Below are 12,557 nucleotides of genomic sequence, written 5' to 3'. Positions count from 1 at the left end.
TCCGTCATTTGTCGTTAACTAAATTTCCTGCTTTCCTCTTTTTGGAAAACAAAAGGCAAGAACTTCTTGCCTATTTCAATTTTTATCACATAATTAGATATTTTGGATTTAAAATTAAAAAAATAAAAATATTTGTCACCACTTCATTTAATCGTATCCATCACGACGAAGAAATAAACACACACAATAATTAATAATATAATAATAAATTAAAATAATATAATATATTTCGTTTAATAATTGAACAAGATCAAGTGTATGCTTTCTAAAAATCACGGGGTTTTTTGTCCAAAAACTAAATAAATAAATTGTCTATTAGTATTATATACTAATTATGAATTTTAAGAAAATTAAAGTTACTGATTTTGCTCCAATCGTTAGGTCATTCCTTGAGGGACAAATTATAAAAAATTGATTTTCTAGTAAAGGTGATCAATCGAATAATCCATATATAAAATACGGACATTAAATAATTGGTAAAGAATATATTCAATCATTATATATATCGACTTATAGTAGTACGCCTTTTCAATTGTGACTTGATTTATTGTAGTCTAATTGACAGTATCAGCATACTAATTATTGGTGACTTTATATATAGACCGTAGTCTATAAGGAAAAAAATGATAAAAGATTCAAAGAACATCACCTTTTTCGGCAAAAAATAAATAAATTAATTAATGAGTTATAAACAAATATTAATACTTGATAATTAATTTAATCATCAAAAGTGAACTTCATTTAAAGAGTGGTGAATGGAAAGACTGTGACCTCTCATTTTCTTTATTATACTTTACAAAAAGCCAACATGGTGGGCATGCTTCATGGAGCAACAATTTTCCTCTTGAGGAAGACAATTAATGTACATGATTAATTAATCACAATTTTATAAACATTGATTTTAATCCGAAATCGAAACCGAAACCGAAACCAGGTTCCGGTCCAATAAAAATCCAATTAAAAATAAATAAATAAATAAATAACGACAGTATTGCTTTCTCCCTTTTCATTTGTTTGAATTTTAAATGCAAGGAATGTAAAATGGTCCATCTTTCACAATCTGGGACCAAAATTCCACCACTATCCCTATGTAAACAAATAAAATGCGAAAATTAGCAACAAAAAAAAAATTAGCAAAAAGAAAACCCATGTAAATTTTAGTCCAAGGGGACTTTTAATTTGCTAGTTTTTTTTAGCTGTTCGAGATTACACTAAGGGGGTTCTGCAATAAACCTCGCCAAATAGGGCTAGTCACCGGCCGGTTTAATTTACAAAAAAATTATCCGCCGGCCAACACATTTATAAACACCTAGAGATTAGTATTTGATTCGATTTTTATTATACAAATTGCGTGTAAAATTAATAAATATTTTAATTTACGGTCGGATCGGAGTGGATCGATTTATCTTGTCATCCCCACGCCACCACCATAGTTTCAAGTGTCATCATAATATGCATGCATGTCAAGTTCTTATCTACTTTTTCGACTTCATGAAAAAATGTATGCTACTTTTTTCTTCAATTATTAAGCAGCAGTCGCATTATAAAAAGTGATGTGCCTGATTTTATGAATGATAGGATGCCATAATTTTCCAATTTTTTGAGATATATATATAAAGGAATTATTAAAAGTAAAAAAAAATAGTTATATTATCTGCGTATAATTACAATTTACAACCCTAACTGGGTTTGCATGCATAATAACTAGTAATAAACGTACGAAAACAGTAATCCAGACCCTTTCTAGTTATCGTACACGCAACAATTAAGATTCGTATAGACATCCGGTAATATAATATATTATCTTAAGAATGGAACTAATTAAGATCTAGTTCCAATTAATTATGATAATTGATTTAATTAATATAAACGCCCCGACAAAACCCTAATATATAATTTCCCAGTTGTCAGTAATTGCCTTTTGATTATATATATAGATAACATTGATTGCATGATTATATACAGGTTTGTGTGACTGGGGATACACAGTCCATGCACCTACTAGTTAGGATTATTCTAATTATTCTAATTATTCTAATAATATTCTAATTATTCTAATAATGGTGCAAGGATTATTCTAATTATTATTCCTTGTGCTCATTGTATAATAATATTGAATATTGATGACCGTTTATAAATTAATTAAAATACTTATCAAATTGAAAAAAAAAAATTCAATATTATATAGCTTGATACTTTTATTTTTATTTTATTTGTAGTGAAGGAACCCGCTCATTTTTAATTAAACCTTTTTAACTCAGTGATATCTTATTCTCTTATTTATTTTTTTAAATTTATTAATTTTTTTTTTAAACAAAATAATTTAATCTGCATAATTATTAGTTGGGCTTTATGTTCGGGCCCGCAGTTCTCTTTTTTCTTTAGCCCATTTCATTAATTTTCGGGCTCTATTATTTTTAATTAGGCCCAATCGTGTAAAAAAGCCCGTTCTAAAGCTTACCTGTCATCGTTTTCATAAATTAATCTATTTTTTATTCTCTCTTGTCACCTTCTTCAGACTACAACCCCGTTACGAATAATTAAATTAAAACACTCCTTCTGGAATTTCCTAAATTTTCCGTTTCGTTAACAATTTTTGGGTGCTGAATTTCGTATACATACGCCCGACTGAAATCTCTCTCCACTGTTTTACATTTTACATTTTTTTTATAAGTTTTTTGAATCGAGACTTCAAATCGACGGCGAAGTGATTACTGATGTGTTGTTGATCACTGTTTTTGGGAATTCGTATATTAATTCTTCGGATCAGCTGAATTTGACGCGGTATTCGAATCGGATGGGAATTTAGGTAGAGAAAAATAGAAAGGTAAAGCAAAATGCAGAGCAAGGGATCGAGTACCCGATTCACAGGAATGGGGATTCGTTCCCGAATGTCAACGCTCCTTCTTTCCATGTTCGCAGCTTTTGCTTCCTTATACGTTGCAGGACGGTCAGTTTTTATTCATTCTATTTAGTTTTACAATTTATTTTCAGTTTGTGTTTGTGTTTGTTTATTTTTGTGGAATTTCATTATTTTTTGGTCGAGTTTGTTAAGTCCTGATTGTATGATTGTTGAAATTCAATCGGTTAAAATTTATTACTGTGTCAATTGGTTAAATTGAGATGTGAATCCTTGTCTAATTTATTGATTTTGTAGTGGTGGAGGTGGATTAATCAAATATTGACATCTGAAGAAACGATTCATCAGAACAATGAATTACCTTTGATGTAAATGCATCTGAGATCATAAAAATTGAAAGAGAGTGGCAATATAATAAAATCGGAAAATGCATTTTGTTAGTTCATAATTCTAACTATCAAACATTCGATATGCGTAAAAAGGCTTGGGAAAAAATGGAAGTGTTGAATTTGATTTTTTTTTCATATGGTATGGCAGACTGTGGCAGGATGCAGAGAACAGGGTTTACTTAGCAAAAGAGCTTGACAGAATAACTGGTCAGGTATATTAGGCAATTTGCAAAGGTTACTGACAAGGTTTCGTTTCTTTATTTTTCAAGCATGCTGTAAAACTGTAATGTTAAGAGCAATTAAATTTTAGAGAAGTTTCTAACTTGTATTGCTGAAGATGCATATCCCCTCAACTGTCTATGTATCAAACATCAAACAGAGAATATTGATTGATATTATTTCTCAGAAGTATTTGGAATTTTCTCTTTAGAGCTTCTTCTATTGCTCTTGACTCTTACATAAAAGAATAAGTGTTCGTATAGCATTGCATGCCATGTGCATGGTTTTAAGCTTCTCGAACCCACTTCTGTTTTCGTTAAACATACTCTGAGTGAAATATCATTTCTTATATGCAGGAAAAATTTGTAATGTCAGTTGATGATTCATGGAAAATCCTTGAGTGCCGGTGAGTTAAGATTTTCCTTGCTTTACTTTCTCATAGAAGTGGACTGCTTTCATATTGTGGTGTCATATGCAACTTTTACCAAAATGCTGTTCCTGTCAGGGAACGGCAGAAAACATTATCAGGCCTGGAGATGGAACTTGCTGCTGCCAGACAGGAGGGCTTTGTTTCAAAACATTTATCTGAGACTGATAGAACACCTAAGAAGAGGCCACTCGTGGTGATTGGAATACTTACAGGATTTGCTCGTAAAAGCAACAGAGATGCTATACGGAAGGCATGGATGGGCACTGGTATATTATCATTTTCATGCTAAAGGACAGAATAATTGTTTCGTTGAATGGATTTGTTCATTCCGAATTTAAAAATATTTGTATCTGCCATGATGTTGGTTTGTTTCTTTCATTTTCCTATTTTTACCATTCTGATAATATCTAAATCGTATTTTTCATTTATATACAGGTGTAACTTTGAAAAGGATGGAGGAACAGAAGGGCGTCATTATTCGTTTTGTAATCGGCAGAAGGTACGCTTTTTTTCGGCTCTCTCTCTCTTTCAGTTTTTACGTTCAGTGGATAGCTAAGGTAGTGTTTTGTTTAATATTGTGGTAATCTGCAGTTCCAACCGAGGAGACAGCTTGGACAGGAGCATTGATAGTGAAAACAAACAAAATAACGATATTTTTATTCTTGTAAGTTTTTTGCTTCTATCATCTCATGGCGTGAGAAATGAACACTTTTTGACAAAATTGCCCTTGAAAATAATTTCATCAGGAAAAACATGTAGAAGCACCTGAGGAACTACCAAACAAGACAAAATTATTCTTTGCTCATGCTTCAGAAAACTGGGATGCTGACTACTATGCGAAAATCAATGATGATGTCTATGTAAATATTGGTACGTGCAAAGTTGGTAATTATTGTAATTTGATAACCAACACTTATCAGTTTTCTCTAAACCGCACATAAATCTTCTCTCCAGATGCCTTCAGAAATACACTTGCTGCTCATTTGGACAAGCCTCGTGTTTATATTGGGTGCATGAAATCTGGAGAGGTTTTCTCCGAAGAGTGAGTCTGCCCGAACTTTGATGCAATTTTAAATTTGAAAAATATGCATCTCATACGATATATACATATTATGAGTTGCTGGTATATAAGAGGCTTGACTTTTTTACCTATAACTCGATAGGGGCCAAAGATGGTATGAACCAGATTGGTGGAAATTCGGGGATGGGAAAAAGTAAGCATACATTTTTTTTTTCTACTTTACGAAATCTTATCTTTTATTTCAAATTCAAGAAACGCTTTACTCTAACAAATTACGTTTTTGTGAAGTAGTTACTTCCGCCATGCTTCAGGTGAGATGTTTGTGGTATCACAAGCTTTGGCTAAGTTCATATCAATCAACAGGTAATTTCTACTTTGAACAGCTTTGAATGGCTCAATCAATTCTAAGAAGCAAAATTGATGACCTGTGTATATGGGTTTGGCAGATCTATTCTTCGTGCTTATGCGCATGATGATGTCAGCGTTGGGTCATGGTTCATTGGCGTGGATGCTAAGCATATCGATGAGAGGAAATTTTGCTGCTCGTCGTGGTCCTCAGGTTGGTTTTGAGAATTTTGACCCGTCATTCGACAATCGATCTCAAATATTTCTAATATTGAATCCGAATGCTCTCTAATATTTCTGATATTGTTATTCATTCACTTTCGAGTATCTAACCGGAACTAATCAATTTTGGTTTTCAGGAGCTATATGTTCAGGCGTCTGATCTTGTTATCGAAGATTATATAAGGCACCGTATCAATCAACAAGAGTTTCTTCAATTCTTTGCAGCGCAACACTGACCAATTATACTTGCACAGTTCACATACTATGGCGATTCTTTTTTATAATTCCGGGCGCAGTCATTTACCATACAAAAACACCGAGAAGAATTAGAATTCTCTTACTTAGGAGTTTTAGTCATTAGGAACCACATAGTTGTGACTAGACTGGTGAATGTTATGTTTGCACATCTTACTTAGTTTCTAAGGCTTATGCCCCTATTTTTATTTTTTTTTTAATTTTTTCCCTTGCATTATCTCATTTATAATATATATTAATTAGTGGATGGACAAGAAAATAATGGTAAATGTAGAACCAGTTAATACTACTATAATACCCTTAGCACGTTTGCCGTTAAAACCAGTTAATACTACTACATATACGACTAGAGCAAATGTGCTAAGGGTAACAACTAAACTCGATCTGACTACTAACTTTGCTAGCGAAGGATTACCGGCGGAACGGATATTTTCGGAACTTTTCTAACTAGAATTGCAAAATGCTTTGTGAATCGAACAAAGTAGTAACCTTAAACACAACCACACCAATTGGAACAATTGTACACCAAACCGGATATGGGATCGATACCGTTCTAATTTAACCGAGGGGCATTTTGGGTACAAAAAATATTTGAGGGGTTATCACAAAGAATTTATTTGAAGGATGGACTTAATAAACAATTATATGAAATTTCCTCTTCTTTCCGTCAATTTTTTGCTATTTCTTTACCCACATCTACACGTTTTTAGTGAACAAATAGTCAATCTCCGATCGAAGTATCGTCGGTTAACCTAAAAATGGAGTACGATTTCAGAAAACGAACTGGCTCCACCTACGATTCCAATGTACCGTCATACAGTAGGCCTCCCCCCACCGCGTCATCGACCGGCGCCGCTCAACCGATGTACGGTCAATCGCCGTCAATCTACCCGAAGATCAGCGGCGCTGGTTCTCACTCCTCCGCCTCGATCGTCCGAAACCCTCCCTTTCACCAGGCTCCGCCACCTCCCTCCACTTGTACGTCTCTTCATTTTTCCTATTTTTTTTGTTGATTCAGTATTCCTTTTTCCCGATTGTAACTGATTTTGATTCGCAGCTGGAATGGGGATTAGGATTGCTATCAAACCAGAATATCGAATTACGCCACCGGTATGTTTTTATAGATGATGCTGGACAATATTTTTTATTTTATTTTGGCCGGATTTCTATTGTTACAAAGTTGATTGATTCGAATTTTTGTAGCCTCCGATGTTCCCACAAACGGGCGAGATTCCGCGGAGTAATTTCCACTTTGATTTCGAGTTTGAGAAGAATGTTTTAACTGAAATAGTGAAGGAAAAGCCCAACTTGGGCTGGATCGTAAACGAAAATACACCACCAAAGGCAACTGAATCAACATCTTCATATGTATGTACTCCATCAATTAAATTGGGCTACTGAGTTTATTTATTTTTTGGTGCAAATTATGGATTATATTGATTATTCCGGTCATCAACTCGATTCCAAATTGATTGTGTTCCCCTAGTGCTTCCTTGCCGCTTCGGTTTATGACCAGTTTTCCCCTCATGTTTCTGCATTAAATTAAATACGCAGCGTTTTTGCTTTCGTGATTGATTCTGGCATAAATTGGCTTTTGAATGCAGGGCCCTTCTGCAGATCCCATAGTGAGCAAATATATAGCAACAGGTCTCCACGTAGAGGCTGTGCGACTTGCAGTTGCAAATTACGGAGACAATCCCACCAAGGTAATAATGATGATTATCTCGGAGAATCCTACTCCTACTCGTTTATGCTGCATGTATAAATTATAATGATGATTTAGGGTTTCGACTTTCGTAGCAATTGAAGATTGCAATAGTAGAAAAGAAGAAAACTGAGTCACTGCATTTGGCAACTCTTGATAATCTATTTGCTCGTTTATTTATTTGCAGGTTAAGGAATTTGCAAATGGATATAATATTTTGCAAGAGATGGGATTCTCGTCGAACAATGTTGCAGAAGCCTTATTCATGTATGACAATGATACGGACAAGGCATTGGCTCATTTCCTCAACGCTACATCCTGAAATAACAGTATCGGAACGTTTCTCCGTCCTATTGATGTAAAGTTAAAATTTGTTCCAGTGGAAAATAGGTACTTGATAATATTGTATTAATGTATAGGGGATTTTTCGATTTCCTTTGCGCGTGCTTGATTTCAACACTGGATATACTTTCTTCGATCTTATTGCTCTTAATGAATGTATCAATCACTGTTGCGAATATTAGATTCGAATGCTTAGTTGTCGTTTCTTTCGTGACTTGCGTCTACATGATAAATTTGCAGGATGTGTTTTGTAAGAGCGTTATATATATACATCTTATTGAAGATGTGAATCAATTTTTATTTTATTTTGAAAAAATTGGGGTTCTCTTACAGGTGGGGTTGCAAATGCAACAAATATACAGAAAACTTGAATAGCATTTCTTAGTAATACAGCATGCATATACACAATATACGCCTAGTTACAAATTGAAAATACTGTCGTTTGCACCAAATATAGCAGCGTTAAACTGCCTCGTATTTAAATCTCCATCCAAAACAGAACCGAAACGGTCAAGCCACTGGACAGGGCTCGGATTTTCAGTCTCCTCCGCCCACTCCGAAGTCATGTCTATGTCATCGACTTGTAGAGGATCCACTTCCGAAGAATTCGATTTCAGCGATTTTTCCAATTTGAGATTGTAATTTATGTAAAGTAAGTCATTTAATGTTTCCTTATCGATCTTATTGCGTTTCTCCGAATGGATCTGTTGGAAGTTGCTCCACTGCCTCTGAAAAGTTGAAGTGCTGCAAACTTGGCTGAGTATTCGAATCGCCACACGTTGCAGCATAGGTGCACCATCTCCAAATTGCTCCCACCAAATGCCTGAAAATGGAATTTAACTCGTCGATTAATCATTAATTTGGAATTAAATTCGTGAATTTGTAGATTTCACACTTACCAGGTGAAACAGTATCGATTGCTTCCTTTGCAATGTTACAGCCAAACATTCCACTCCCACTCGAAAACAAAACAATCTGGTTAGTTATATCGCGTCTTGATTCAGGGGTCGGTAAAAGCTTCTCGAGAACTCTGTAAAACTCTTCCTTTATAGATCCGAGAAATTTAATCTCCGGATTATACTGTATGCTAGGGTTCAGAAAAGCTGCTGCAGAATGAAGCGGCGAATGAAGATTGTTCTGCCACTTCTTATCCACAATGTCCAAAAACGTCTTGCATTTAATCTCGTCCATAATATAGTATGTCCTAATAGACTCCTTTGCTCTAGTCATCAACTCGTAAATAAACCCCACCGAGGCTTTCCCTCCATAAACTTCCCTCATCACTTTCAAAAACGGCTCCGATACCGCCACACTTTCTTCGACTCCTCTCCAAAATTCATTATCATCGATAATGCTTACACAATTTGCTGTTTGAGACTTACATGCAAAAACTGGATCCGTGGAAAATTCCGGGCTGTTGAACATATGTTTCAATCTTGATTTTTGCTTCAACATAGATTGCAGAGAAAGAAAATTCGAAACGGACTTTGTAACGCCGCTCCTAATGATTTCTAGCCCTCCCGTGAATTTTTTCATCAAATCGAGCATCGAAGAATTGTTGTATATATACCTCGAAACCACCTGTGCCTGCAAAACACACCTATTTATCCAATCCACCTTACAAAAATCTTCCAAAATCCCGTTCATGCACTGGGAAGCGCATGGTGTCACAAAAATCGAGCCGTAGTTCTGCAGTATGTGGTTTGGTAAGCCAGGGCAATTCAGAGCATTATCTGTAATTATCTGAACTACATTTTCTGGTCCGAAATCTTGTATAACGGAATCGAATAAATCAGAGAGGTACTTGGTATTTTTATAATACGAAGATGCGTCGACCGATTTGTGGAAGAAGGTTCTCGAGGGGGAGGAGACAAAGAAGTTTATTACAGCTCTTGATTTGTTGTCTGTCCATGTTTCAGCAATAATCGTGCATCCGCTTATAGCCCACTCCCTTTCGATATCTTTCGAATGCAAACTCACTTCGGATTTGATCTTTTCCAACCATGTTGTTTTCAAACTTTCTGCAGATGGTCCAACGAATCCATTACCGCACTTTTTTACCGCATCGATCATTTGATGATAAGACGAAGAACGGGCCACGCTCAAGTCCACTTTATTTTCGAAGAAGAAAACTGCTATACTTCTCTCTGCATTTTCTTGATCGGTTCTTGCAGAACAGCTCGATGATATCATCGATGACAACACTTTCCCAGTAAGGCGTGGTGCTGCTTCAGCAGAGACGGGAGCTTTACCTGAAGAGATGCTTGTAGCTAAAGGAGATTTAGTTTCGGGTACTTTTTGCCTTTTGGTAATTGATGCTTCTTTTGGATCCTCCTTCGATGCTATGATTTCCCTTACCTTATCCGTGACGTCATCTCTTACTTTGGTGCACGGGTTTACGCCTTTACTGGGAAGCCTTGATAAATGATGTTTTAATCTGCTAATTCCACCGTTGAGAACTCTGTCGCAGAATTTGCATCTCACTTTGTTTCCTTCTAATCTGTCCGCATATTCCCAGCAGGCATCCTTCTCTCGGACCACTGCTCATAAATTGAACAGCACAATTTTGTTACAAATCGAAACGTAACTGAAACTCAATCTGGAAAAGACTCGGGTGGATAATCAACCGTAATTTACATAAAAGAACATGCGCGTGAATATAATCCATGCATAGATTTTAAACGAAACGCAGTTGAATATCACCGGTTTCGTAGCTATACTCCTCGTTCTTAACATATCACTTCACACTTCTTGATACCCAATCGCAACTGAGACAACTTCCACTTGATTTAATTTGCTTTCACAGAAACAAGCCAGCATAACAAGACAGTGCAAAAGTGGCTCAATCAAATCGTTACAATTTTTATTTATGATTATTCACAATTACATGCATTAAAGAAACTTAAATATTCTGCAATTAACTTAGGAATAGAAAATGCAATGCAACAGAAAAAAAAAAAAAAAAAAAAAAAAAAAAAAAAAAAAAACATTTCCAAAATCCAACTCAATCTGGTATGTAGATAAAATTACAGTACAACTCACTCAGTATGAAAATGCTTGCTGCCCCCTTCTAAGCTTCCCTGTAAATAAATGCACAAAAAATACAAATCGAAAAACATAATTAGAACAATACAGTCAACAAAAATCACAATTGAAAGATAATTCTCGCTAAAAAAAACATTCTTAATTTTCATAATGACCAAAGCACCCATCTTTTTTGCTCTAATTACTTGACCCACCCCACCCCGAAACCACCAACGGAAGAAAAAATTAATATGTTTCAGAGAATCAGATATCAAGGAGTCATATTGTTACTGATTGCTGTATATTTTTAGCTATTTTTTATGAATTATGTGATAAAAAAATCTTCTTTGCTTAAATCATTCAATTTTATCAGGAATATATATTAATGAGAAAAGGACAAAATTAAAACGGGGGAAAAAGACGAGAAGGTGATAAAATGCAGAGATGAAGAACAAAACCTACAGAGCAGAGATGCTCGGAAGTGTTGCAGATCTGGAGGAGAGACTCGTCTGATTTCTCGCGATACTTTGAGATTTTCTTTTTTCTTTTTCTTTTTTTTCTAATTTGATCTTTTCCTCTTTCGTCTCGTTATATAGAGCCCTTTTGTCAAAATATCCTCTTTATTTGTCACTGCGATATATCGCGGCTTTCTCTGTATACGTGGCCCAATCATTTCCCAAATCTCGCAGTTAATCACAAGGAAAACTTTGGCATGGTAAGCTTCTCGAATTCTTCTCGAATTCTTTTCATTCTTTCCCCAAAATAAAATTATCTTTCTGAAATATTTTCAAAAAATTTCCCCAAAAGGAATTCAAAATTTTCTCTCTCCAACAGACATGATTTGACTGCTACAGTGAAAATTGTCTTCACTATATTACAAACTAAAATCACTTTATCCTTCAAATTCTTCTTCCAAAATACATTTTTCCAACACCTTTTAGACATGATTTGACTTGCTACAGTACAAATTGTCTCCTCTCAAAACACAAACAAACTTTATTTTATTTTCAAATTATTCTCCCAAAACATCTTTCTCCAGAATAAATTACTTAAATATAATTGTTTTTAGTCACGTATATAATAAATTACTTTACAGTTCAAACTTAAATTTACTTGAATATTCAGAGCAACTCCAATTGGGAGATATCAAAATGAAGCATTAAACATTCATTTGATACTTGATATAATACTTTGATACTTCTCGGAAAAAAAAATTACTCTAACCACAAGTATCAAATATATTATCAGATTTTAAATATATGGATAATTATATTTTTAAATACCATATGTCAAATAGTGATAGGTTAATGAGGTGGTTATATTTTTGATACCTCATTTTCCAGGGAGTATTTTTGCACATCGGGATGGTTGAGTATCAAAATAATTTTCACTTTAATGCCTCCATTGGAGGAGGATTTTTGTAATTTTGGAGTATCAAAGTGGTAATTTTTTAGTTTGATACTTCATTTAGTTCCTCAATTGGAGTTGCTCTTAGAACAGAAAAAGAAAAAAAAAGAAACTCACACCCTTAAAAATAGAATTTAAAATAACATTTTAATAAAATTTTATTAATATAGTTGGTTGACCGATATAATTATCAGGCAACAAACTTTTGATGATATTATAAACCACCGATCGACCCAGTCCAATAGCTTGGTAGAAAAAATCGACCCAATCCTGTAGGTTGGTTAAATCTTTATTATCCACTTAAAAATATGGTAGGTAATAGATCGATCCAAGTTTGG

The 12,557-nt window shown here is 34.6% G+C and overlaps 3 protein-coding genes across 6 annotated transcripts; 2 read left to right on the top strand and 1 right to left on the bottom strand.

The window, feature by feature from the left end:
• The first annotated feature begins 2,482 nt into the window (after positions 1-2,482).
• Positions 2,483-5,934, top strand: LOC105971929 (Galactosyltransferase family protein). 2 transcript variants are annotated; one of them, XM_012996863.2, is made up of 12 exons: positions 2,483-2,950; positions 3,398-3,461; positions 3,825-3,874; positions 3,974-4,164; positions 4,334-4,397; positions 4,490-4,562; positions 4,645-4,768; positions 4,853-4,940; positions 5,062-5,112; positions 5,211-5,282; positions 5,366-5,478; positions 5,624-5,934. In XM_012996863.2, exons 1-12 carry the CDS (start codon positions 2,838-2,840, stop codon positions 5,644-5,646), a joined length of 1,026 nt encoding a protein of 341 aa, XP_012852317.2. In that variant the 5' UTR covers positions 2,483-2,837; the 3' UTR covers positions 5,647-5,934. The 2 variants fall into 2 exon arrangements, with proteins under 2 accessions (XP_012852317.2, XP_012852316.2); XM_012996862.2 differs by having other exon boundaries at positions 2,505-2,950; positions 5,208-5,282.
• Positions 5,935-6,210: 276 nt separating this feature from the next.
• On the top strand, positions 6,211-8,002 carry LOC105971803 (Ubiquitin-associated/translation elongation factor EF1B protein). The gene is made up of 5 exons (XM_012996700.2): positions 6,211-6,719; positions 6,799-6,851; positions 6,945-7,109; positions 7,346-7,447; positions 7,634-8,002. The coding sequence occupies exons 1-5, from the start codon at positions 6,500-6,502 to the stop codon at positions 7,766-7,768; spliced, it is 675 nt and encodes a 224-aa protein (XP_012852154.2). The 5' UTR covers positions 6,211-6,499; the 3' UTR covers positions 7,769-8,002.
• A 63-nt stretch (positions 8,003-8,065) lies between these two features.
• On the bottom strand, positions 8,066-11,438 carry LOC105971802 (hAT transposon superfamily). Of its 3 annotated transcripts, none has more exons than XM_012996697.2 (4): positions 11,275-11,438; positions 10,831-10,868; positions 8,688-10,328; positions 8,066-8,611 (listed from the first exon to the last, which is right to left on the bottom strand). In XM_012996697.2, coding segments are annotated over exons 2-4 (2,046 nt in total). In that variant the 5' UTR covers positions 10,832-10,868; positions 11,275-11,438; the 3' UTR covers positions 8,066-8,207. The 3 variants fall into 3 exon arrangements, with proteins under 3 accessions (XP_012852151.2, XP_012852152.2, XP_012852150.2); XM_012996698.2 differs by having other exon boundaries at positions 11,271-11,420; XM_012996696.2 differs by lacking the exon at positions 11,275-11,438 and having other exon boundaries at positions 10,831-11,096.
• Positions 11,439-12,557: the final 1,119 nt, after the last annotated feature.

Source organism: Erythranthe guttata, chromosome 6 (assembly GCF_056151865.1).
Source record: "Erythranthe guttata isolate IM_541 chromosome 6, IM_541, whole genome shotgun sequence".
In the NCBI taxonomy this organism is placed as follows: Eukaryota; Viridiplantae; Streptophyta; class Magnoliopsida; order Lamiales; family Phrymaceae; genus Erythranthe; species Erythranthe guttata.
The sequence above is the reverse complement of the archived record's forward strand: the minus strand, read 5'-3'. Positions and strand labels throughout refer to the sequence as shown.

Excerpts from the sequence above, each read along its gene's own strand:
- LOC105971803 (XM_012996700.2), top strand. The coding sequence starts at position 6,500 with ATGGAGTACGATTTCAGAAAACGAACTGGCTCCACCTACGATTCCAAT. Across the intron at positions 6,720-6,798 it reads TCCGCCACCTCCCTCCACTT|CTGGAATGGGGATTAGGATT; the intron begins GTACGTCTCTTC and ends TTTGATTCGCAG. Across the intron at positions 6,852-6,944 it reads AATATCGAATTACGCCACCG|CCTCCGATGTTCCCACAAAC; the intron begins GTATGTTTTTAT and ends GAATTTTTGTAG.
- LOC105971929 (XM_012996862.2), top strand. The coding sequence starts at position 2,838 with ATGCAGAGCAAGGGATCGAGTACCCGATTCACAGGAATGGGGATTCGT. Across the intron at positions 3,875-3,973 it reads TGGAAAATCCTTGAGTGCCG|GGAACGGCAGAAAACATTAT; the intron begins GTGAGTTAAGAT and ends TGTTCCTGTCAG. Across the intron at positions 5,479-5,623 it reads CTGCTCGTCGTGGTCCTCAG|GAGCTATATGTTCAGGCGTC; the intron begins GTTGGTTTTGAG and ends TTTGGTTTTCAG.
- LOC105971802 (XM_012996697.2), bottom strand. Across the intron at positions 8,612-8,687 it reads AATCGATACTGTTTCACCTG|GCATTTGGTGGGAGCAATTT; the intron begins GTAAGTGTGAAA and ends TTCCATTTTCAG.